Here is a 22,909-nt window from a genome sequence, read left to right on the forward strand (position 1 = left end):
GATTTGAGCCCTGCGGTGTGTCGAGCCCTGCGCCGCTGATGGAAAAAAGCAGCCGTCGGGACGCCCCTGCCACGTGGATTCTGTCTGGATAGAGTAACAACACCAGTCCATCCCGCACCTGCGCGATACTGCCGGCAATGTCCACCTCCCTCACCTCCCTCACCTCTCTCCGCGTCTCCATCGGCAACCGCCCCGAGCGTCGCTCCGCGCGAGCCGCCGTCCGCGGTTCCGGCTCGGGTCGTGTTCGCCCATCGACGCGTTCTTCGTCGACCCTGCACGTCGTGCGCGCGGAGTCATCGTCAACCCCGGATGCCGTCGACGGCGGGGTCTCGCGCGCCGGCCGCCGCGAGGCCATCTCCGGCGCTCTCGCCGCCATCACGTTCGCGTCCAACGCCTCGATCGCGTCGCTCGCGCTCGCCGACGACGACGTCGTCGCGGCCCCGCCCGCGGCCCCCGTCTCCGTTCCGCCCAAGATCCTCGTCGTTGGAGCGACGGGACAGACGGGCCAGCTAGTCGTGGACGAGCTCCGCAGGCGCGGCGGCGCCGGCATCACCGCCGCCGTTCGTTCCCCGGAGAAGGCCTCGAAGCTCGGCATCGACAGGGGCGGCGTCGAGCTCCTACCGGGCTTCGACGTCACCGCCCCGGCGGATGTCCTCGCGGGGCCCATGAAGGGAACCGACGTCGTCGTGATCTGCACCGGGTTCGTGCCGGGCAACCCGTTCAAGATGGCCCAGGCCGCGCACGCCGTGGACAACGAGGGCGTCGTACACCTCGTGGACGCCGCGAAGGCCGCCGGGGTCAAGCGCGTGGTCCTCATCTCGTCCATCCTCACCGACGGCCGCGCCATGGGAGCCGCGGACTCGCCGGGCTTCAAGATCACCAACGCGTTCGGGGGGGTGCTCGACGAGAAGCTGGTGGGGGAGAAGCACCTGCAGGCGTCCGGCGTCGAGTACGTCATCGTCCGCCCGGCGGGTTTACGCGGCGAGCCCCCGAAGACGCAGCTCGTGGCGACTCCGGGTAACGTGATGGCATCCGGCGAGGTGAGCCGCGAGCTGGTCGCGAGGGTCATGGCGGAGGCTGCCTTCGCGCCGAGCGCGGCGAACAAGATCGTGGAGATCGCCGAGGAGGGGACGTTCGCCCCGGGGTACACGCCGGAGGGCGTGGAGGGGTACCTGGTGGGCGACGACAAGTCCAGGTGGTTCCCGTAGACGCAACCGGTTAATCAATTTTCAACAACTCACTTGTTGTCGCGGACAACCTTCGGTACTACTAAAACCCTCAAGTGCCGAGTCTACCTTTTTTTAGTGGATGATGTCCTGCATGCCCATGTACTGGTCGCGGGTCATCTTGTTGCCCTTGGCGTCGCGCATGGGCTTCACCTTGGCAGCCTGGTGATTCGCCAGCTCGCCCGGAACGTGGTTCCCGCTGTTCGTCAGCAGCTCCTTGAGCTCGTACATCACGTCGGTGTCCTCGGAGGTTAAGAACGAGACGGCCGTGCCCTGCCGCCCGGCGCGACCCGTGCGACCGATGCGATGCGTGTAGTTCTCGATGACGAGCGGCATCTCGTAGTTGACCACCAGGTCGATGCCCTTGACGTCGATGCCGCGACCGGCGACGTCGGTGGCGACCAGGATGTCGTATTCCCCCTGCTTGAACCCCCTGAGCGACTCCTCGCGCTGATCCTGGCTCTTGCCGCCGTGGATGGCGCCCACGCTGTAGCCCATCTTGAAGCACAGGTTCGAGACGTGGTCCACGACCCTCTTGGTGTTGACGAATATGATCGCCTGGGTGTCGGGGTACTGCGACAGCACCAGCTCCAGCTGCGCCGGTTTTTGGTTTGAAGTGGTCCACTGCACAATCTGCTTGATGAGATCCGAGGTTTTGCCCGCGCTTCCGATGGTCACCACCGCGGGGTTGCGCATGTACTTCCTCGCCAGCTTCTCCACGCTCGGGGGCATCGTCGCAGAGAACATGTACGTCATGCGGTACTTGGTGCCGAGGCTAGCCTCCAGTCCCTGCTCGTCGATCTTTTCGGCTTCCTCCTCGGGCTTGAGCGATTCAGCCGACATGGAGTCCATGACGGATATGACCTGCGGCTCGAAGCCCATGTCGATCATCCGGTCCGCCTCGTCCAGCACGATGTAGTTGCACTGCTGAAGCACGGTGTACCGCCGCTCTAAGACGTCGATGATGCGCCCGGGAGTCCCGATGACAATCTCGCACCCGCGCCGAAGCTTGAACCCCTGCTCCTCGATGCTCTGCCCGCCCACGACGGACGCCACCCTGTAGTTCATAAACTGCGCAAACTTGACCGTCTCCTCCTCGATCTGCTGCGCGAGCTCGCGGGTCGGGGCCATGACCAGGGCGTAGGGCCCCAACGCCGCCACCTCGTCCGTCATGGGCGGCAGCTCCTGAATGTACGCGAGCATGGGCACGACAAAGGCGCACGTTTTTCCGGAACCCGTCTCCGCGATGCCGATGACGTCGCGCTTCAACAGGCCGATCGGAATGGACGCCATCTGGATCGGCGAGGGCTTGGCGTATCCCACCTTTTGTATGGCGCGCTTCACCTGCTCCGGCATCGTGCTCTCCTCCCACGAGCGCATGGGCAGAGGAAGCCGCCCGCCCTTGGTCGTGATGTTGAAATCCTCGCGGAAGATTCGCCAGTCGCGCTCGTTCATCTCGTCCAGCGCCTTGTCGCTCCAGTGCTTCGACGCCATGCGACGCTCCGCGCGCTCGTACGCCTCGTCCTCGTCCCTGCGCCGGGAGTCCCAACGGCGCACCTCCGCCTTGGTCATCGCGTCGCCCGCGTCTGCTCGAGATCGAGACACGAGGTTCATCTGGTGCGCCGCGTTTTGCGTCTTTTGCTCGCGCCTGTCCACGCCCGCGCGCAGTCCGCGGCCGAAGAGCAGCGCGGCGTCGTGCTTCTTGTCGTACAGCGGGTTGAGATCCCGGGACGTGTCCTCGGCGCTCTCCCAGTCAAACTTGAACTTGAACCGGTCGGAAGCCTTGACGACTTTTTTCTTAACCTTCTCCGCGCCCATGTACGCCTCTTTCAGCTGCGTGAGCTCAGCCTCCCTGGCCTTCTCGTCCCGCAGCCTGCGCCGCTCGGCCTCGCGCTTGCGCTCCTCCTCGCGGCGTCGCTCGCGGGCCCAGTCGCCGGCGTCTACGCCGTTTATCGCGCCGTCGCGCCTCGCCTGCGCCGCGGCTCTCTGCTCCGCCAATCGCTTCAGCGCCGCCTCCTCCCTCTCTTTTTTGCTCATGAACGTGGGCTTGGCCTTGGCCTCGGCGTCCTCCTTGCGCTTCTTGAGGAGCTCCTCGAGCGACAGCGGCTGCGTGGGATGAACGGGGCGGGCTTCGTGAGGGGAGTCGGCGTTTGGGGCGCGAAGTCGGAACGACGAGGAGGAATCTAGGGTTGAATCTAGGGTGCCCAATCCGATCTTCGTTCGTCGGGGGGATTCATCGGGTGGACCGTCGCGTACCTCGGCCCTCTTCGCGGGTGCGGACGCGTCGCCGTCGGAGGCTTTACCCACACGGTCGTCAATGGCGCGTCGGTCGCGGTTCATGTCCTCGTCCGCGCGCCTGTCGCGGTCCCTGTCGCGCGCGTCTCGGTGCGGATCCCTTGAGGAGCCCCTCGGGTGGCGACGATCGTTGTCGCCGCGCGAGTCCCTCCTCCCGCGGTCATCGCGACGCCTGTCGTCCCTCCGGGCGTCGCGGGACCTGTCGCGGTCGCGGTAATCGTCGCGGGCCATGCCGTCCCAGCGCCACTGCGTTGTAGCAAGACCGTCTGAGTGGAAAAAGGTTTTCTCGCACCCCGGCCATGCGGCTGCCAGCCTGCTCAGCTGCTGGCCAGTCAGGCCAGTCGTCCCCAGTGGCAGTGTGGTCTGGTGAATGCCAGTCGCTGTCAGTTTTTCTGGGAACGCTCGGTTTTCTGGATACCCCAACCCCAGGTCGTCATAACTCGTATCGCCGTGCGCCATGAACACCATCTGGCACCCACCCTTCTTGAGCGGGGTCCCCATCGTCGTCAAGGAAGAGCCCGACGACGACCACCACCAACCCCCCGCCGTCAACGTCGAACCTCCCGCGGACGACCACGAGGAAGACGAAAAGTCGGAGGATCTCGCGGGGAAGATGTCGACGATTTGGCGACCTAACCTCGACCGGCTGTACGCCAGCGTCGCCGAGATGGAGGGATCGGAGAGCGAAATGGAGGAGAAGGATGCGACCAAGAAGGGCGTGAAGCGGAAGAGAGCCCCTCCCACGAAGGGGCCATGCGAGCACGGGGTGAAGTACCGGTCGAATTGCAAGGTGTGCAGCGGTTGTCCGCACGGGAAGTGGCGCAGATTCTGCAAGGAGTGCGGTGGGTCTCAAATCTGCGAGCACGGTCGTGAGCGCTCTAAGTGCAAGGAGTGCGGCGGGGGCTCAATCTGCGAGCACGGTCGTCAGCGCTCTCAGTGCAAGGAGTGCGGCGGGTCTCAAATCTGCCAGCACGGCCGTCGGCGCACTCAGTGCAAGGAGTGCGGCGGGTCTCAAATCTGCGAGCACGGTCGTCAGCGCTCTAAGTGCAAGGAGTGCAAGAGTAATCGCTCAACTCAACGCCGACAGTAACGACGCCACCGACGCAGACGAGAGGAAACCAAAGAGCGAAAGCTCCCGATGCGTGCGAGCGGACCGCCACCGTCGGCGTCGAGTCTGACGACACAGAAGGTGAGTTAGTTAGTCTACGATAAACACCCGTCGAGCGACTCGAGCGTCAGTAGAATTCGACGCCGTCTCCCCAACCCCCGAACCCGCCGTCGTCCGCCCCCGCCGCCGCGACCCCGCCGCCGCGCCTCTCGATCTCCGCCCGAACAGCCTCCTTACCCGCCGCCTCAGCCTCGTCGAGCGGCGTCTGGTCGTCGTCCGCCAGCTCGCTCCGCCGCCACAGCGCCGCGTGAACCGAGGCGATGGGAGCCGTCCTCGCGAGCGCATCCTCCGCCGCGCGCCACGACGCGTCGAGCTCGAGCACCTCGGCGCTCGTCGTCGGTCGGGGCCGCGTCGCCGCGTCGCGAGGAAGCCACCGCCACGGGTCCCCGGGTGCCGACTTTTCGTCCCCGTCCCCGTCCCCGTCCTCCCCGTCCCCTCCATCAACCTCTTGGTCCCAAAGCTCCTCCTCGTCCCACAGCTCCTCGGGGGACGGTCCCGGTCCCCAGGGGTGCCCCCGCGCGATCGACGCGACGTCGTCGGCGCCGTGTCCCGTCGCCACTTTCGCCATGCCCAGCCCCACGTGTGCGGCGAGCTCGGGGAGGAGCTCGATCACCTCGTGGACGTCGGCGCGAAGTAACGCGGCGCGCGTCACGAGCGCCTTGGCGATCGCCACCCGCCGCGATCGGCCGAGAGAGTCTGATTCCCCGACTGGGTATCGACCCTGGGCATCGACCGAGGAGGCGTCGTAGACGTATACATCCACGTCGCGAATGGCAGTCGCGACGCGTCGACAATCCCACGCGAACCGGTCCCTCCACGCCCTCGACGGCGTCGTTCGGAGGTACACCCCCGCAGCCTCCGCCGCCGCGAGCGTCGCCAACGCGGCGATCATCCTCGCCCCGGACACGTCGCGCGATTTAACGCGGGCGAGTCGCGCCGCCGCCGCGTCCACCGATGTCGCCCACGCGTCGACGTGCGGCGACCACGGCGGCTCGTTCGGCATGCACTCCGGTTTCCTGTGCCACCTCCAGGGCTGCGACGCGGCGCCCTCGAGCGTCATCGTCGCCGGGCGGAGCAACGCGCGAATCGCCCTCGCCTCCGCGGCGCCGGCGACGCGGTCGAGTTTCGTCGCCAGCGCCGCCGCCGTCTTCGCGGCGGCGACGACACGCGACTCCGAGCCTGTGAAGGCTGACCCTGTGTCCGACCCTGTGTCCGACCCGCCGTGCGACCAACCAACGGGCGACCCCTCCGTCACCGCCGCCTCGCACCCGCGCGCCAGCCGACGCGCCCGAGACGCCGCGCTCATCACCGTCCACGCGTCGTCGAAACCCATCTGAAAACTCTGGGCCGTTACATCGTCAGTAACGTTCAGGTCCCCTCGCAGCGCATATTCCGCGACCAACGCTACCCGCTCGAGGCACGCCACGCACGTCGCGACCACCCCCGCCGCGCGATCCCCCGCGCGACCGTTACGACCGTTACGAACGACGTCGACGACGCCTTCATCGCGCGGCGGGCTCGCGACGATGGCGGAGACGACGGCGGCCGCCTCTCGAAGCGCCCCGGCGCACGCGTTCCAAACCTCGCTCGCCTTCATCGCCGGCGTCGTCGCGGGCGTCCTCACTCCGTGCGGGAAGTCGAACCGTCGCAGCGGTTTGAGGAGCGTCGCCGCGGACGGGAACGCGAACCGTCGTAGCGTGCACTCGTACGTCTCCCGTCTCGACGCGAACGCGGCTTCGAGCACGAACGCGACGCGGGCGGTTAAAGAATCGCGAATCGCCAACGTCGGGCGCCACGCGTTGGCGTCGAGCGAATCGTTCACCGCGGCGGGCAGCGTAACAAGCGCGAAGCCGTCGGCGACGGCGCGCACCGTCGCCCACGCGCGTACGCCCGCGACGCACGCGCGATGGGCCGCCTTCCCGTCCTCGTCGTCCTCCTCCTCCGTTTTGAGACTGTTTTTAACCGACCCGGTAGCTCCTCCTCCTCCTCCGTCGGCGTCGTCCCCCGTTGGGTGGCGCGTCATCGCGTCCAGCACGTCGTCGAGCGCCTCGCCCACGACGGCAGCGGCCGGTGCGCCGTAGACCCGCGCGATGAACTCGCCCCCCGGGCGCTCGGGCAGCGACGAGAGGCACGAGAGCTGCGCTCGCGCGGCGGCGGCGACGGCGGCTAGTTTGGCGGCTAGCTCGGCGATTCCACTCGATGAACTCGCCCCGCCGGCGCCGGCCGTCGGTGAGAACGCCGCAGCAGCCTCCGTCGCCGCCCTCGCGCGCACCATCGGGGTCAGCACGCGCTCGATCTCGTCGAACGACGGAGCGTGGGGCTTGGCGTCGGTTCCGCGAACGTCGAGACGTCTCGCGAGCCAGAAGACAGCGCCGACGGCGACGGCGGTTTTGGCGTCATCCCCCGCGCGCGACGCCCCATCGATTCCGTCCAGGCATCGCGTCAGTTCGTCGCTGTAGTGCGCCAGCAGCGCCGCGCGCGCGTTCTCCGCGCGCGGAAACAGCAGCATGAGCTCCAGAGCCGCGCCCGGTCCTCCCTCAAGTCCGCCCTCGCCGGTCGTCTCGTGAAGGCGGGCGCGTTCGTGGGGTGATGACGAGGCGACGTCGACTGCGAGCCTCGAACGCGCGACGGCGGTGGCGCGCGCGAACGCGAGCAGGTTGGACAGCGCGGCGCCGTGGTCGCGCTTCAGCAGTTGCGCCTCCGTCGCGTCCACGAACCCGCCCAGCGCGGGCGCATCGTGCGCCACGGCGCGCGCGATCCTCCCGTCGAAGGCGTCGAGCGCGGCGGAGACGAGGGGCTCGTCCAGGGTGCCGCGCGCGGTGAACTCGCGATGCGCGCTCGCCAACGCGTCGCGAACGACGTCGGCGCGGGCGCGGCACCGCGACGCCGCGGCGTCGGCGAGGGAGGCGCGGTCGTCGTCCACCCGCGGCTCGACTCGCGCCATGACCCGCGGCGCCCCGAGCTCTGACGTCGTCGACTCCGACGGCACGATAACGGCTTTTTCCCACGTCCGGTCTTTCGCGGGGCCGGGCGAGGCGACGATTTGGCGATAATTGGGCCCCCGCGCGGACAGAAGCGAGCGGGCGGGGGTTCACCGACGCCATCGGGTGAGAGGGGGCCGCTCGAACGAAAGCCGTTCGAATCCTTCCGAGGGCTCACCCCGACCAACGCCCGCGCGCGGTTCGCCCGGTTTCACGCCGCGGTTCCACGGGGCGCGCTCTCTTTCCGGAAGAGGGCTCCGTCCCGTCCGCGGTGGAGGAGCGCTCGTGCGACGCGGGGCTGGGCGCCATGTCCGCCCCCTCGCCCCCGCCGCCGCGCCCGCCCCTGCCCCCGCCCGGCGTGGATCAGAGCGCGTGGCCCGCGCCGCCCAAGTGCCCCGGGTCGGCGCTGTGCGACGCCTCCGGCGCGGACATGAGGCGCCAAGCCCCGAAGGTGTTCGACGTGGTGTTCCACACGACGACCGGGGACGTCCGCGTCCGAGCGTGGCGCGACCTCGCGCCGGCGGGCGCCGACAGGCTCTACAACCTCGCGCGGCTGGGATACTACGACTCGTCGCCGCTCTACCGCATCCTGCCCGGCTTCGTCGCCCAGTTCGGCGTCGCCGCCGATCCGTCAGTCTCCGCGGTGTACGATTGGCGAAAAAACTCACCCGGCGCCATCCTCCCGGACGAGCCGACGCACGCGTCCAGCTCGGGAAACGCCAAGCACTGGATCTCCTACAGCGCCAGTTACGACTCTATAACCGGTACGGCCACGAACAGGACCGCGGAGCTCTTCATCAACCTCGCGGACAACAGGGATCGGTTAGACGCCAAAGGGTTCGCCGCGTTTGCGAAAGTCATCCAAGGCGAGGGCGCGGTGGACGAATGGTTCGCGGGGTACGGGGAGATGCGAGGCGCGTGCGACCTGCACAGGGACCGGGGTTGGGTGTGCGATGGACCGGAGGAAACACAGCTGTACGCGCGGGGCGTCGGGTACGTAAACTCCGACTTTCCGAGGTTGGATCGTATCGGGAGATGCGACGTGGACGTCGACCCGAAGGGCGCGGATGTCGACGACGGCATCGAGCATCTGTCGCACCTCGGCTCGCACAGCGCGACGTCGTGGCTGGCGATCGCGTTGGTGTGCGTGTGCGGAGCCGGCGCGTGGGTGAGATCGCGGAGGTGGGCGCGCGCGAAGAGGGAGCGGCCGGACTTGGAGGATGACTTCCCAGGGGCGCGGATGGCGAGGCAGCCGCTCGCGAGGGGGCCGACGCGGACGCGGGACGTCGAGATGACGTCGCACACCAGCCCGCACCACAGCAGGCACAGCAGCGTGCAAATCTCTCGGCAGGGCTCGATGCAGTCGCTGGCGTCGCAGGGCGCGCCCATGGGCAGCGAGCTGCGCGTGGAGTCGAGCGGTAGCCTGTAGCGACGACTTTATTACGTGACTAAACCTATTACTGCCCCTCGGCGGCTTCCTCGCTCGGCTCCGGCTTGGACAGCTTCGGCCCGCTCATCGTCTTCGGCTCCTCCAACACGCGCCAGATCCCCGCCTTCATCGACCCCGGGATCCTCCGCACGCCCTCCTTCGCCTCGCCCTTCCACGTCAGCGTCCCCCACGCTCTCCCCGCGCGCCCCGACGGCTTGGGCTTCATCCGCGACACCGTCCAGTAGGAGTCCGGCGCGCCCCTGTGCTCCCACCGCGTCCTCGCGAACCTGGCCCCCACGCCGTACTCCGGGAGCTGCTTCGCTAGCTCGAACACTGTTTGGGATCGTGGAGGAGGGGAGAGGGCGTCAGGCGGTCGGGAAGCGGCGGTGAGACGGACGGTGGTTGACGGGAAGAAGGGATCCGGTCGGCAATCGGGCGAAGCGCGCGTCTGCGCGGGCACGCACGGTTGGGTTTGGCCCGCACGAAGTCCGCGGCGAGATTCTTCATGTGGGCAAACTGCCCAGCCACCTTGGAGGCCATCTCTCCCGGGTCGCGTCGCCTCCGATTGTGTCGGCGGACGTCCGCGTGGGCGCCATGAGAAACACCGCGGTGTGTGCCAAACTGGCACACCTTGATATGTCTCCGAACCGCCTAACTCGCGTGTCAGCGTATGGCGGCATAGTCTGGGGAGAAGACAAAACACGTTTCTTCCCAGACTGTTCGCCCGTACGATTTGAACAAAAAGGGGTAGTAGCTCAGATGGTAGAGCGTCCGCTTTGCATGCGGAAGGTAGGGGGATCGATGCCCTCCTACTCCAATTCGTATTTTGCCTTTTTTCTTCAGACTGGTTCCCGTTCGAAACCCGAGTCGCATTTCCCGAAGCGAGCGACGACGCCGGTCTGCGACCCCTGTCGCGAAAAATCACACGTTTCCCGGTTTTTTTGTTTTCTTTCTGGCCGCTTGTTTCCTCGGTTCGGCCAATCAGGAACCGTCGTCGCCCAATCAGAACCGTCGTTCCCATCGTTCGGTCGAGAATCCCTGGCGCCACGCGTCACCTGCGAGTAACAAACGACCGAGTCGAAAGGCGGCGACGGTCGCTGGCGGGGCGCCACTCCGTGCCCGCCCGGCACGCCGCGGTCTCCGGTCCATCCGAAACAGCTCGTCCCGGCACGCCTTCGAGCGCATCGCCCGAAGCGACGCACGCCCGTGAACGTCACCGGCAAGGCCCACCGCATTTGAACGCGCGTCGTTCGGAGCAGCTCGGCTGAAAAGTAAAAGCTTCGCTTTACCCAACAACAACAGAGACAAGATGATGGCGGCTGTGGGCAACATGGCGACCGCGCATCGCGTCGGAGCGGCCCGTGCGTGCGCCTGGGACCGCGCTGCGTCCCACGTCCGCGCGTGTGCCCGTCCCGCGGGTGCTTTCGGCCGTAACGCGCGCCCTCTGGTCCTCTGCCAGGCACGCCCGTCCAAGCCTCAGAAGGTCGGCTCGGCCCCGTCCCCCGGGAGCTCCGCGCCCAAGCGGGTCAATCAGGCGTCCGCCGTGGCGGTGCGTGATCCATCGCCCCCTTTCTCCCGATCCCCGCGTCGTTCCATCCGATCCCATCGCCCGTTCGCGCCCATCCGCTGCGCGTCCGGCGCCCGTGAACCCCGCCTCGACCCCTCCGCCCGCCTCGGGCCTCGCCCTCCTCTTATCCACGGTTTCGAGGCGACGTGGAAAGCACCGCACCTTTTCGCGTCTCTAATCATAATCAATTCGACCAGCCCGCTCACCCGCCGCTCCCCCCCGCCGCCACAACCGACAGGACCCGCGTCAGGCGCGCTCCATCGACGAGGGCGATCCCTACGTCGGCCCGCGCAACCGCGCCAAGGAACCTAAGGCCGAGTCGCTCGCCGAGCCACGCAAGATCAAGCGCCTGACGCGGGGCGAGCGCGAGAAGATGGGCGAAACGTACGAGTGGACGGCGTGGGTGAGCACGTGCGGCGTCGTGTCCATCGCCATCACCGCCACCTACCTCCGTCTGCTGCGCGAGGTGTCCGACACCGGGGCTTTTCCCTGGTCGGAGCTCGTCGCGCAGCTGGCGCTCATCGCGGGTGCGGCGGTGGGCATGGAGTTTTACGCTCGTTACGCGCACAAGTACCTGTGGCACGATTCGCTGTGGTCCATGCCGATGAAGTCGCGCAAGGAGTGGAACAGGCCGATCTGGCTGCTGCACGAGTCGCACCACCTACCGAGGGAAGGTGCGTTCGAGGCGAACGATATCTTCGCCATCGCCAACGGCGTCCCGGCCTTCGCGCTCTGCGCCTATGGGTTTTTGACCCCCGGCTTATTCGGCGGGTTATGCTTTGGCGCCGGGCTCGGCATCACCCTCTTTGGCATTGCGTACATGTACGTGCACGACGGCTTGGTGCACAAGCGGTTCCCCACCGGCCCGCTGGGTAAGCTCCCGTTCCTCCGCAAGATCGCCGCGGGTCACACCATCCACCACACCGAGGCTTTCGACGGCGTGCCGTGGGGCTTGTTCCTCGGCATACAGGAGCTCGAGCAGGTTCCCGGCGGGCTCGCCGAGCTCGAAGCCGTGATGGAGGCGGCGGATAGGAAGTCGGCGAGGGAGGAGGAGGAGGCGAGGGCGCGGGCGGCGGCGTGCGAGGCTGGGGACGCAGAGGCGTGCGAGGAGTTTGGCTTCCCATCCATCATCAGCCCCGGGGAGCACATCCCGAGCCAGGCTGTCGCGCCCGCGTGCAAGCTCCCGGAGGATGCGTTGGAGCAGAGCCGCTGATTGAGGGAGGGTGACGAGGGAGGGTGACGGGACGGAGGCGACGTTGTTGTTTTGGCGTCGGGCACGGGGCGGCGGGGCCCGGGCGCTTTGTACTTGCGCTAGTAGGAAGATTCAGGGCGGGGCGGTATTAAGCTCCGTTCTTTGCAACTTGAAAGAAGATGAAGTTGTCCAACCGTCGGGCTCCCTTGGGTCGCCTCCGTGTTGCAAATCTCCCTCGTCTCTCATCAGCTTTTGGTCCGCTTTGCAGTTTCGCCTTTTATGATGCCCGTCCGATATTTTCGCCCACCCTAGCGGGGCGACGCGCACTACCACTCACACGATGCAGCAGTCCATCACCTCCAACCGCGCCGTGATTCTCGGCGCCCCCGTGCGTGCGCGTACCGCTGCCCCCGCGCGTCGCGTCGCGACCCTCGCGCCCGTCGCGGCTTCCAGGTGCGCACCCCCCCGATCGGATCATCGGTCCACGTCGGACTGCGTGACGTGGTCCCCCCCCCGCGTCCGCGCGTGCTGACCCTCGCCCCGTCCCTCAGTCACCGTCGCAGGTCATCGGAGGTTCGCTTCCCCGTCGAAAAGGTCGCCGTCGCCGGTACGCCGCATCCCAGCATTAGCGCCCCGCCCCGCCTCGCCGCCGTCGCCCCGTCCTTCAACGATCGCTTTTTTGGCGCCAGGACGGCGGCATCGCGATGTATATCCTCGTCGCGCACCCCGGCCCCACATCGCGTTCCCGCCTCTTCCTTCCTTCCCCTCCCTCCACCACCACCTCCTCCACTACCACCTCCACCACCACCACCTCACCTCCCTCCACCCCTCCACTAATCCCCCCAACCCAGGTCTCCTCGCCATTCAGCTCCAGCTCGCGATGTCCCCAGCCCCCGCGCTGGCGCTCACCGACGAAGCCAAGGCGGCGCTCATGGCCGAGGCCCGCGCCAAGGCCGCCGCGCAGGCCCAGGCCCAGGCCCCCATCGCAGCCGCGCCGCCCGCGACCAGCGAGCAGACGTCCAGGTTCATCACCGCCCCCGAGCTGAGCGACAGGGACGGCATCGACGCCAGGAACCTGACGCGGGGAGACGCAGACGCAGACGGCTTCGCCGCCGCCACGTACGACGCCGCATCTGCTCCCTCCGATGCTTCGTCGGAAGCCGCCGCGGCGCCGCCGACGGCGACGTACGTGGCGCCCCCTCCCGGGGCGTTGCCCGAGCCGGAGAACCCGGAGAACGTGAACGCGGGCGGAGGAGTGTTCGGCTTGTTCCAGAGCGGCGGGGGCGGGTCGGAGGAGCCGCAGGGGAAGAAGTTTGGCCTGTTTTGACGTTTCGATGTGATGTGATATTTCTGTATTTCGGTGTCACATCTTTCCAGTCATGCAGATCGCGCCGAATCGCGTTTTAAACCGTAATCACGTGCACACGACTGAAAAACCAATAGGATCCACGAATCGGCACGTCGGCTCAACGCGGGCCTTCTCTGCCACTACTTTTTTTCGGCAGGTGCTCCCGCCCTGCAGGTCACTGCCCACAGCACGCGACCGACTGAAAACCAGCTAAGATGTCCGACCTCGACTGGGGTGAGTACCTCGTGCCCATCCCGAGCGCGCGGTCGCCCCGCCGCGGGCGTCCAAGCGCCCCCGCCCGCGCACCGGCGCGGGATTTTATCCCGCCGCCACGGTTTTGAACCGCTCGAGAAGGATGATGACGCTTCTCCGCTTCGTCCCGTGCTGACCTTCGCCCGTCTCCCCGCGTCCTCATCCTCCGTGCAGACGACGACGAGTTCGAGGTGGCCGAGATCAAGAAGGAGGAGCCCAAAAAGGCGTCCACCTTCGACGACGAGGAGGAGGAGGAGGAGGCACCCGTCAAGAAGGCGCCCGCGTCCAAGCCCAAGCCCGCCAAGAAGGAGACGGTCGAGTACGTGGACGAGACCCTCGCGGACCCGGTCGCCGAGAAGCTCCGAAGGCAGAAGCTCGTGGAGGCGGCGGATCTCGCGGCGGCGAAGGAGCTCTTCGGCACCGACGGCGAGGAGATCGACCTCACCACCTACGCGCCAAAGTCCGAGAAGGAGTTTGCCAAGTACGGCAACCTGGTGGCGACCAAGTACATGACGGTGGTGAAGGACAGCGCCTTCTACAAGGAGACCGTCAAGTCGTTCCTCAAGAACGCGCTCAGGAACAGCAGCGCCGCGGAGGTCAAGGAGATCGAGGCGTCGATCGTCGCCATCCGCAACGACAAGGTGAAGAAGGAGAAGGCTGACGCGGCGCTCGCGCAGAAGGCGGAGCAGGCGGAGAAGGCCAAGGCTGGCAAGGGGAAGAAGAAGTTCCTCAACCAGGGCGTCAAGGGTGCGAACTCCGGGCTGGACGACTACAAGTACGACTCGTACACCCCCGACGACGATTACGACTTCATGTGAGCGTATAGTTTGGTGGTGGAGCGGAGGGTGGACGCCGGGGAGCGGCTTTAGGCGCGACTCGACTCGTCTCTGTGAATACGCAAAAGTAGCCATTCGCCGCATTTATTCGTCGCGCTCCGAAAAACACCGGACGACTAACTACGCCGAACCCCCCACGACACCGTCCAGCGCGAGCTTAGCGGCGCGAACGGCCCTCGCCGCCCGCGCCGACCCGGGAAGTTCGTCCCTCACGCACGCGTCCGCCGCCTCCTCGCACGTCCTCATCGTCGCGATAAATTCGCCCGCCAACTCCCGAACGGTTTCCTCGGGGAGGACGTCACCCGCGAGCGCCGCGAGCGCGCTCGCCGCGTACACGACGGCTTCGCACCTGCTCGCGTCGCCTCCGTCCCCTTCCTCCCCCGCCGTGTCCGCCGCCTCTCCTCCCTCGTTCGTCGCGGAGGTTGAACGCGGGTTGAACGCGGGTTGAACGCGGGTCGAGCGCAGGCGGCGGAGCGCGGATCGCGCCCACCCGGGATCGGACCTCGCGAGCCTCGCGCTCGCGCCGCGCAGGTCGTCGTCGCCGTCGTCCGATCCTCCCGGGGCCGTGGCGAAGCCGTCGCACGCCCACGCGACGACCGCGGCTTCGGCGTCGACGTCCAGCGCGCTCACCCGTTCCTCGGCGCCCTCGACGGGCGCGCTCGCCTCCTTCGACCCCGCCTCCTTCGCCTCCCTCTGCGCGCGCCGCGCCTCCGAGGCGAGCGCCGCGAGCACGAGCACCCCGAACCGCGCGCGCCTCGCGCCCTCCACGTCCCCCGCACGCTCCGCGCGAACGACCGCGAGGTTCACCGCCGGCCACGCGAGCGACGCGCCAGCCCACGGCGAAGCCGAGTCGCCCACCCCGACCAGCGCCCTCGCCGCCGCGGGCGCCGCGCGCCTCGCGCCGCGCCAACTCCCCGCCCCCGTGAGCAGCGCGGAGAGGAAGGACACCGAGAGCGCGAGCGGCGCGGCCCGCATGTTGCACGTCATCGCCTCGGCGGCGCGCACGGCGATGTTTGGGTCCGCGTCCTCGTTCAACGCCGCGTGCGCCGCCGCCCTCAACGTGGTCGGCGACAGCCGCGGCAGCTGGCCGAGGAGCGCGATCGCGACGTGCTGGCACGCGGCCGGGAGCTTGGAGAAGGGGCCGGGCTTGCCCCGTCGCCTCGGTGCCGTCTGGTCCGTCGATGCCGGCGGCGGAACCCGCGCGAAGAAGGGCGCGAGTTCGGTCTCGACCGCCGCCAGCGCCGCCGCCAGCGGACTCTCGTCTCCCGAGTCCCCGCCCTCCCCCGAGCACCGCGCGGCGACCGCGTGCAGCGTCCGGAGCGCGCGCGACGTCGTCCCCGGGTCGCCGTGCTTCAGCTCCCACAGGAGCCTGGCGTAGGGCCTCAGCCAACCCGCGGCGACGTCCGCGCCGACGGAGGCGCAAACGCCCGGTCCATCCCCGCGGGTGGTCGCCGCGACTCTCGGCAGCACCGCGGCGAGCAACCCGACGCACGCGCCGCGTACCTCGGGGGGACCGCTCACCACCGCCTCGCTCCACACCGCGCCCACGGAGTGTGCGAGCGCCGCCCTGGACCCGGCCGCGTCGGTCCCACCCGTGGGGTACCCGTCCCACATCGTTTCGTCGTCCCCGTCCCGGGTCTCCTCGTCGCCGTCGCTGGCGCCGACGTCGGTTCCCCGCTCGTCCACACCGCCGTCAGAGTCCACCCCGCCCCCCAACTCGCCCCCGCCGCCGTACAGCGCCGGACGCAACAACACCGATCGCGCCATCCGGAGCAAGTCGCCGTAGTCACCCTCCCGCGTCGGCTCGGCCTCGCCGCACGGCCCGGCGTCCAACGCGCAGCCGCGAAGCGCCGCGGAGAGGTAGTCCGCCACCGCCGACGTCGCGCGATCCGCGGCGTCGACGTCGACGACGCTCGCGGCGTGGTTCCACCGCCACGTGGGCGCCACGTGGGCGGGTGCCGAGGGTGCCGAGGGTGCCGAGGGAAGGTCCATCATCTCGCCGGAGTAGGTGACCAACGCGCGGTGCGCGCGCGCGGCGTCCTCCGCGGCGGCGGCGGCCACCTTCGCGGCGCCCTCGGAGGCGGCGGAGAGGATCCTCGCGGTGGCGGCGTTGAGCCGCACGAGCGCCCCGCGAACGGAGACGTCTCCGACGGGCGGCGCAGACGCGGGAAACATCGGGAGGACGCGGGCGACGAGATACGGGAGCGCCGCGGCCATCGCGGCGCCGGACCCGCCCCCGCCCCCGTCGCCGCCCCCGCCCCCGTCCCCGCCGTCGCCGTCGTCGTCGACGAGCCAGAGGCACAGATGCATGCACGACATCGCCTCCGCCATGACCCTGACGCGGGTCAGGTTCGGGCCCCCCGCGTCCTTGAGCGTGGGCGTGGCCTCGTCCCACACGGCGAAGAGGAGGGCGGCGAGCTCGGCGGCGGCGACGGCGACGCCCTCGCGACCATCCCCCGGACCGTTCGCCACTCGCCCACTCCGTCGACCCCCGGAGCTCGAGCCGAAGAACTCCTCGACGGCGCGAGCCGCCGATACCGGCGCGCGCGCGCACCTCGCCGCGTGAAGCGCCACCCCCGCGCCCTCCGCGCGCCCCGCACGCCTCGTCCTCGAGTTTTCTTTCCCGTCCGGACCGCCGTCCAAGCCGTCCAAGCCGTCCAAATCGTCGCCGTCGTCGTCGCCCCACCGCCAGCGGTGACCGCCCCCCGCGATGATCGCCCCCTTCGCCGTAACCTTGTCGTAACCTTCGCCCGTGTCAAAGTCCAGCGCGGCGGTCGTGGCGCCGACGAGCACCTCCAGAAACCTGCGACACGACTGCAGGAGCCCGAGCCTCGCGGGGGGCTGCGTGGGACCCACCCGCGCGGCGGTCATGTCCCCAAACTTGGCTGACAACCCGCCGGCGACGATTTGTACCGAGCCGTCGCTCGCGCCTGACACGAGGCTGGAGGACGCCGCGTCGTCACCGCGCCTGAGGAGCTCCGCGAGGTGTCGGAGCGTCGCGGCGGGAGCGTGCGCGCCGACGAGCCGCGGCGACGCGTCGAGGAGGGCCTCGAGCACGGCGGGCGCGTCCCGGCGCACAGCTGGCGCGACGTGCGTAAGCGCGGCGCCGACGTGGAGGACCAATCTTCTGGCGAATGGCGCGATGCCGTGAGGTCCGAGGGCGGGGAGGACGCCGGACCTGAGCGCGCCCCTCGCGGCGGCGCGCACGATCTGTTCCTGGTCGACGAGGCGCTCGGCGACCTTCTCGACGCACGTCGCCGCGCACGGCACGAGGGACGTGGGATGGGTCTCGAGGAGCTCTTTGATGCCGTCGAGCGCGTCTTTCCGCACCCTCGCGCTGTAGTGCTGGCACTGGTTCAGGAGCTCGGGCATGGACAGCCCGCGCCCCGTGACCTGATCTCCCTTGCCCTCCGTGCCGAGCGACTGGACCGAGAGGTTGATGCGCTTCGCCCTCACCTCGGTGTTTGTCTCGTTCGCCTGCTTGCGGATCTTGCGCCCAACCTTCTTCTTGGCGCGGATGAAGTCGATGCCGGTGCTCTGCTTGTTGTTCACGCTCTTCGTCTTCTTACCCATCCTGCCCGTGTCAGTTCGAGATGATCGTCTTAACCTTCTGTGCGTCCACCCGACTCCCCTCCTTTCGCAGCCCCGGGCGTCGCCGCGCGCGGGGAGTGAGCGAAGCGATGCGCCACCGCCGCCAAACTCTCCGCCGCTTTCCGAAATTTTCGGTGCCGATTCCCGGAACTCCGCGAATAAACTCCAACAGTAAATAGACATCGATGTCGTATACCCCATGTGCATTCCACTCGACGAGATCGGAATAATTCTCTCCTAATTGACGAATCCTCTATGGGGTCCTAGTCAGACTTGAGAATCCCACGGAGGCTGCGATCTCCATCGCGAAGATCTTCCAAGAGCGGAACTGGATAGAGTAACAATCGCGACGATCGACTGCAGGTCAGACCCCGTCACGGCATTCGCTCGCTCCGCACGAGAAACACCATGTCCTCCGCCGTCTGCGCCACCTCCGCGCGCGTCGTCGCCCCGCGCGCCGCCGTCCGCGCGCGCGCCTCCTCGGAGAGAAGGCCCGTCCCCGCCCCCAACCGCCGCTCGATGCTCGCGTCGGTCCCCGCGCTGCTCCTCGCCACCGGCGCGCGTCCCGCCGCCGCCAAGGCCCCGCCCGAGTACTACGACGACACCATGGAGATCATCGCCCTCACCAAGTCCATCATCTCCGGCAGCGACCTCTCCGAGGCGAACATCGCCGACTTCCAGGCGAAGCGAGACGTGTGGTACAACAACTACCAGCTCCACCACGAGAAGGGCGTCGGGTACGGCTACGCAAACACCTTCAACGCGCAGGCCAAGGTGGGCTTCCAGCTCAGGGTGTGCGCGGAGAAGGGCGAACCCTTCGATCCCGATCACACGGTGTACAACAAGGACTACCTCCTGGAGATTCTGGACCGGGGGAAGGCGGCGCTCGACGAGATGAAGGCGGCGGGGCAGTTGTGAGCGACGAGGACGGAGCCGCAGAGCCGCTGACTCTTAGTGCATCTCCGGGGCGGGCGCGAGGGGCGTAGGCGTCGGCGATCGATTCATTCATCTCGCGATTTATTTTATCCCCTCGTGGCGAATCTTCGAACGACCCGCGCGCGGTTCATCCCTCGAAACCGCTCGTCATCCGCATGTGCCCGTTTTCGTCCAATGACGATGCGTCACGCCCCGGTTCTCGTCTTGATGAGCTTCACCTCGAACACCAGGGGCTCGTTCGCGTGCGCCTCCACCTGCCTTTTCTGGCCAAACTCCGGCGGTTGCGGCTCCATCCCCTTTCGCACGTAGCCGAGCGCGGGAGGCACGAGCGCGCGTCGCTTCTCCCCGGGCCTCATCCCCGTCAGGAGCTCATCCAACCCCGCGATGAGGTTCCCGTCGGGTCCGAGCCTGTACTCGGACGGGTCGCCGTTGCCGCACCCGATCCCGCAGTCGATGCTGCCGTATATGAAGTACCCGTTCGCGCGGCGGATGATCCAGTGGAACACCGCCACGTCGCCAGCCTTGGCGGGTTCGCCCGCGCCCTGGTTCACCTGCTCGTACACGAGTCCGTCCCCCGTCTTGACGTACTTGACGTCGGGCAGGGGATCCTCGGCGGCGAGCCCGGGGCTGGACCAGTCCCCCGCGTCCGACGCGACGGCGTCGTCGCGAGTCGGGAGGGTCGCGAGGAGGGTCGCGAGCGCGGCGCCTCCGAGCGCGACGCGGCGCGAGGAGTTCAACGCGGAGCTCGGCGCATCGAGCCGATCGCCGTCCTTAGCGGCCCGGGGCGGGGCGAGCGGGCGCGCGCGGGCGGGGCGGCGGGTCCCGCGGAGCGCGCGGCCCCGGGTCACGCGCACGGTGATACCCGCGGCGGCGGTGGCGAGCGTCGCGTGATTCATCGTCGGGTCCGAAGGTTGGCCCCGCGCGGCTGCGACTGTGCGTGAAGGTCTGATTGTGCTGACGTGGGATATCCACGGTCCTGCTGGCTGGAGCCCGCGGGTGGTGACAGCCGGACAGGACGGCGCGCGCGACGAAGGGAAGAGTCAATCAACGTCGTGTGCTTTAATTAATCGAATCGAAACGACTCACGCGCCGCGCGTTCTAGTGTTACGTCAGACGTGTCTCAGTCTGTGGAGTGCGGCGCGGTGAACTCGCGTGGGGTCTCCGCTCGTCGTCTTGACGGTGTCAGTGCCCGCCCTCCCTCGCGAGCTTCTCTCCGTAGTTTATGATCTGGCTCCTCATGCTGTGGTTGGGTCGCAGCGTGAAATCCGGCAGGGTCTCGCCCGTCATCGGGGACGTGCTGTGCCGCTGCAGCCACCTGGCGATCGGGTCCCGCTCGTACGTGTGCCCGTCCCACGCAATCACCGGGTCGACCATCACCTCGCACGTGATGCAATCCACAAACTCGTTCGGGATGGGGTGACCCGCCGCCGCCGCCGCTCTCAACCTCGCCGCCGCCTTGACCATCATCTCGCTCGGCGGCTTCGGCGGGTCGGTCGCCTCGCGATGTTGTTGCGCGTGCGCGTGTTTGTTTGTCGCCGCGTCGGTGGGTGGTACCCCGTTGGCGTCGAGGCTGTCGAGCGCCGAGTGCGACGGGGGCTTGGGCGGGGTGCCGGGCGGGGACTCGCGAGGCGGCGGCGAGATTGAACCGTCCGTCGCCGCCGGCGCCGTCGTCGTATCCGTCGTCCCGATGGTAACACCGTCCCCGGTGTTAGCTTCGACGATCGGGGGGGGTAGGCCCAGGTCGTCGTCGTCGTCGTCGTCGAGGTTGAGCCCGCCGGTGAGCGCCATGAGGTCGTTTTCCAGCGTATCCATCGCGAGCGCGTCCGAATCGGTGCTCCGCGATCGCTGCCTGGAGTGGTTGTAGGTTGGAGCGGTCGCGACGGTAGGGACGGTAGGACCGGGGGGACCGACGGCCTGGAGTGGTTGTTCGGCGCTCGGGGCGCTCGGGGCGAACCCGCCGAAGAGCCCGCCGCCGAACCCGCCCCCGTTCCATCCCGACACCCCCCCGGCGGGAACCGTCGCGCCAGCCGCGCCAGCCGCATCGCCGTCGACGGAGCTCGTCCTCGCGACGCGAAACGGGTTCGGCGCGACGACGGCGGACATCCCCGGGGGAACGACGGGTTGCGGTTGTTCGGGTAGGTGGTACTGCCGGCTCGTTCCGCCGCCGGGGGTCCCGATGTTGACCCCGGCGATCGCCGCGAGGATCCGCCGGCGGGGACCCAGCGGCAGCCCGAGTCGCTCGAGGTCGGGCTCGGTGAGCAGCGAGATGTCAGCGAGGGTGATGCGCTCGCGATCAAACACGGGGGCGTAGGCGGCGAGCTCGAGGGACGCGAGGAACGCGCGGGGGTTTCCCCCCTTCTCCGCCGCCGCAGCCGCCTTGATCTGGCTCGGGTGGGGCATTGGCGGCAGCGGGGGCTGGCCCGGAGCCGCGATCCCGACCCTCTGTGCGGTGTTCGGCGGCGGACCCGCGGGGAGCGGCGGCGCGCCCCCGACGGCGTAGCCCGGAGGCGGCCCCGGGGGCGGCGGGGGCGCCACGGGTACCGCCGCGACCTCCTCCTCGCCGTCGAGGATCCCCCGGATGCCCGCGGCTCCCATGCCGAGGCCGCCGAGCGCGCCCCCGGGCCACGATCTCCTCGACTCGGGAACCCCGAGTAGGGGATCAAAGCCGGGGGGCGATCGGCCGCCGGGGGGCGGCGGGGGGGACCGCTCGGCGGGCGATCTCCCGGCGACGAACGACGCCGTCGGCGATGTCGACGCGTGGGGGCTCACGGGCGCGTGCGGGGACCCGCCCGCGGCGACGGCGCCGCCCCACGCCGCGGCAGCGGCGGGGGGCTGCATCGGGCGCATCGGCGGGAGCGGCGGGTCAAAGTCGGGCGTCGACGGCGTGGCCGGCGCGGAGGACCTCGGGGTGGCCGGCGGTCGCGCGGGTACCGGTGCCGCCCCCACCTTCGCGGCGGCGACGAGCGGGACCGCCGCGCGCTGCTGCTGCTGCTGCTGCTGCTGCTGCTGCTGCTGCTTGGCCGGCGGAGGGATCGGGGGAGGTATGTTGATGGGCCGCGGCGCCGGGATCTTCGTCAGCGACGTGTGCCGGCGCGTCATCGCCGCGGCCCTCTCCGCCGTTCCTTCCGCCGCCTTCGCCTTTGCCTTCGCCTTCGCCGCCGCCATCTCCTCCTCCGCCGCGCACCTCGCGGCTGCCTCCTCCTCCTCCTCCCGTTTGGCTCGTTCCTCCTCCTCGACCCTCCTTCGCTCGAGCTCCTCCTCCGCCCTCGCCGTCATCACGCGGTGCCTCTCCTCCTCGATCAGCCGGGCGATCTCCTCGCGCTCCTCGCGGTCGGCAGCTTCCCGCGCCTCCTTGATCTCCCGCGCGTGCCGCCGCCTGAGGTCCTTGGTCTGCTTGACAGCCTGGCGCCTCTCCTCCGCCTCCTGCGCCGCGATTTCCGAATCTCGCGGCGATCGATCGGCAGACGACGACGACGCTCGTTCTCCAGCCGCCTTGGACCTGTCCAGCTCCTCCCTGGTCGCCAGCTTGGGCTTGCGGGAGATCATCCCGCACGAAGCGCATATCCACCTGTTCCCCGCCGGGTTGGTGCGCTGGTTCGCGAAGGGGGCGTCGCACTGCCCGCACACCTTCAGCTTCTTGGGATCGGCCGCGTTGGGGCCCCCCTTGGCGCGCGCCTCGAGTTGCTCCAGGGTCCGCTTGCAGTACCCGCGGCAGTACCCGAATATCGTCATGGTGAATACGCACGAGGAGAGGGCCACGGCGGAGACGAACAGGTACCACGTGGTGAGCACGCCCTTGCCCGCCTGACCCAGCGCGAAGAGGCAGATCAGCGTGGTGACCGCGACGGAGACCGCCGCCCAGTTGGCGCACAGGGCGCCGAGGTTCTTAAGCTCGCCATGGTCCACGCCCGCGAGGTAATCGTCCACGTATTGCTTGCCCTCCCAATATAACTTCCGCACCCTGCGCTCGATCGTCGGGGCCATGGTGGCTCCGACACCTTCGTGAGTCACCGCCCAGATGCGCGCCCCGCGTCCTTTTTTTTCCGCGGCCCGATCGGCGGCGATTCCTTCCCACCGATTCCTTCCCA

At 68.6% G+C, this 22,909-nt stretch overlaps 13 protein-coding genes across 13 annotated transcripts; 7 read left to right on the forward strand and 6 right to left on the reverse strand.

Annotated features, from left to right (window-relative positions):
- Positions 1-137: 137 nt before the first annotated feature.
- On the forward strand, positions 138-1,208 carry MICPUN_50930 (predicted protein; the record flags this gene model as incomplete). Its single annotated transcript, XM_002503487.1, has 1 exon — positions 138-1,208. One exon carries the CDS (start codon positions 138-140, stop codon positions 1,206-1,208), a length of 1,071 nt encoding a protein of 356 aa, XP_002503533.1.
- Positions 1,209-1,301: 93 nt separating this feature from the next.
- Positions 1,302-3,566, reverse strand: MICPUN_83331 (predicted protein; the record flags this gene model as incomplete). Its single annotated transcript, XM_002503837.1, has 1 exon — positions 1,302-3,566. One exon carries the CDS (start codon positions 3,564-3,566, stop codon positions 1,302-1,304), a length of 2,265 nt encoding a protein of 754 aa, XP_002503883.1.
- A 568-nt stretch (positions 3,567-4,134) lies between these two features.
- On the forward strand, positions 4,135-4,611 carry MICPUN_59941 (predicted protein; the record flags this gene model as incomplete). The annotated part of the gene is made up of 1 exon (XM_002503488.1): positions 4,135-4,611. The coding sequence occupies one exon, from the start codon at positions 4,135-4,137 to the stop codon at positions 4,609-4,611; it is 477 nt and encodes a 158-aa protein (XP_002503534.1).
- Positions 4,612-4,756: 145 nt separating this feature from the next.
- MICPUN_101404 (predicted protein) lies at positions 4,757-7,633 on the reverse strand (the record flags this gene model as incomplete). The annotated part of the gene is made up of 1 exon (XM_002503838.1): positions 4,757-7,633. The coding sequence occupies one exon, from the start codon at positions 7,631-7,633 to the stop codon at positions 4,757-4,759; it is 2,877 nt and encodes a 958-aa protein (XP_002503884.1).
- A 344-nt stretch (positions 7,634-7,977) lies between these two features.
- On the forward strand, positions 7,978-8,894 carry MICPUN_59943 (predicted protein; the record flags this gene model as incomplete). The annotated part of the gene is made up of 2 exons (XM_002503489.1): positions 7,978-8,838; positions 8,871-8,894. 2 exons carry the CDS (start codon positions 7,978-7,980, stop codon positions 8,892-8,894), a joined length of 885 nt encoding a protein of 294 aa, XP_002503535.1.
- Positions 8,895-9,127: 233 nt separating this feature from the next.
- Positions 9,128-9,639, reverse strand: MICPUN_101405 (predicted protein; the record flags this gene model as incomplete). Its single annotated transcript, XM_002503839.1, has 2 exons — positions 9,128-9,432; positions 9,564-9,639. 2 exons carry the CDS (start codon positions 9,637-9,639, stop codon positions 9,128-9,130), a joined length of 381 nt encoding a protein of 126 aa, XP_002503885.1.
- Positions 9,640-10,973: 1,334 nt separating this feature from the next.
- MICPUN_76186 (predicted protein) lies at positions 10,974-11,708 on the forward strand (the record flags this gene model as incomplete). Its single annotated transcript, XM_002503490.1, has 2 exons — positions 10,974-11,257; positions 11,297-11,708. Coding segments are annotated over 2 exons (696 nt in total), but the record flags the coding sequence as incomplete, so codon positions are not given.
- Positions 11,709-12,738: 1,030 nt separating this feature from the next.
- Positions 12,739-13,185, forward strand: MICPUN_59946 (predicted protein; the record flags this gene model as incomplete). Its single annotated transcript, XM_002503491.1, has 1 exon — positions 12,739-13,185. One exon carries the CDS (start codon positions 12,739-12,741, stop codon positions 13,183-13,185), a length of 447 nt encoding a protein of 148 aa, XP_002503537.1.
- A 221-nt stretch (positions 13,186-13,406) lies between these two features.
- MICPUN_59947 (predicted protein) lies at positions 13,407-14,376 on the forward strand. The gene is made up of 2 exons (XM_002503492.1): positions 13,407-13,440; positions 13,633-14,376. The coding sequence occupies exons 1-2, from the start codon at positions 13,422-13,424 to the stop codon at positions 14,274-14,276; spliced, it is 663 nt and encodes a 220-aa protein (XP_002503538.1). The 5' UTR covers positions 13,407-13,421; the 3' UTR covers positions 14,277-14,376.
- Positions 14,348-17,867, reverse strand: MICPUN_59948 (predicted protein; the record flags this gene model as incomplete). The annotated part of the gene is made up of 1 exon (XM_002503840.1): positions 14,348-17,867. One exon carries the CDS (start codon positions 17,865-17,867, stop codon positions 14,415-14,417), a length of 3,453 nt encoding a protein of 1,150 aa, XP_002503886.1. The 3' UTR covers positions 14,348-14,414.
- A 426-nt stretch (positions 17,868-18,293) lies between these two features.
- Positions 18,294-18,803, forward strand: MICPUN_59949 (predicted protein; the record flags this gene model as incomplete). Its single annotated transcript, XM_002503493.1, has 1 exon — positions 18,294-18,803. One exon carries the CDS (start codon positions 18,294-18,296, stop codon positions 18,801-18,803), a length of 510 nt encoding a protein of 169 aa, XP_002503539.1.
- A 70-nt stretch (positions 18,804-18,873) lies between these two features.
- On the reverse strand, positions 18,874-19,717 carry MICPUN_59950 (predicted protein; the record flags this gene model as incomplete). Its single annotated transcript, XM_002503841.1, has 1 exon — positions 18,874-19,717. One exon carries the CDS (start codon positions 19,715-19,717, stop codon positions 19,007-19,009), a length of 711 nt encoding a protein of 236 aa, XP_002503887.1. The 3' UTR covers positions 18,874-19,006.
- A 141-nt stretch (positions 19,718-19,858) lies between these two features.
- MICPUN_59951 (predicted protein) lies at positions 19,859-22,805 on the reverse strand (the record flags this gene model as incomplete). The annotated part of the gene is made up of 1 exon (XM_002503842.1): positions 19,859-22,805. The coding sequence occupies one exon, from the start codon at positions 22,803-22,805 to the stop codon at positions 20,004-20,006; it is 2,802 nt and encodes a 933-aa protein (XP_002503888.1). The 3' UTR covers positions 19,859-20,003.
- Positions 22,806-22,909: the final 104 nt, after the last annotated feature.

Source organism: Micromonas commoda, chromosome 7 (genome assembly GCF_000090985.2).
Source record: "Micromonas commoda chromosome 7, complete sequence".
NCBI lineage: Eukaryota > Viridiplantae > Chlorophyta > Mamiellophyceae > Mamiellales > Mamiellaceae > Micromonas > Micromonas commoda.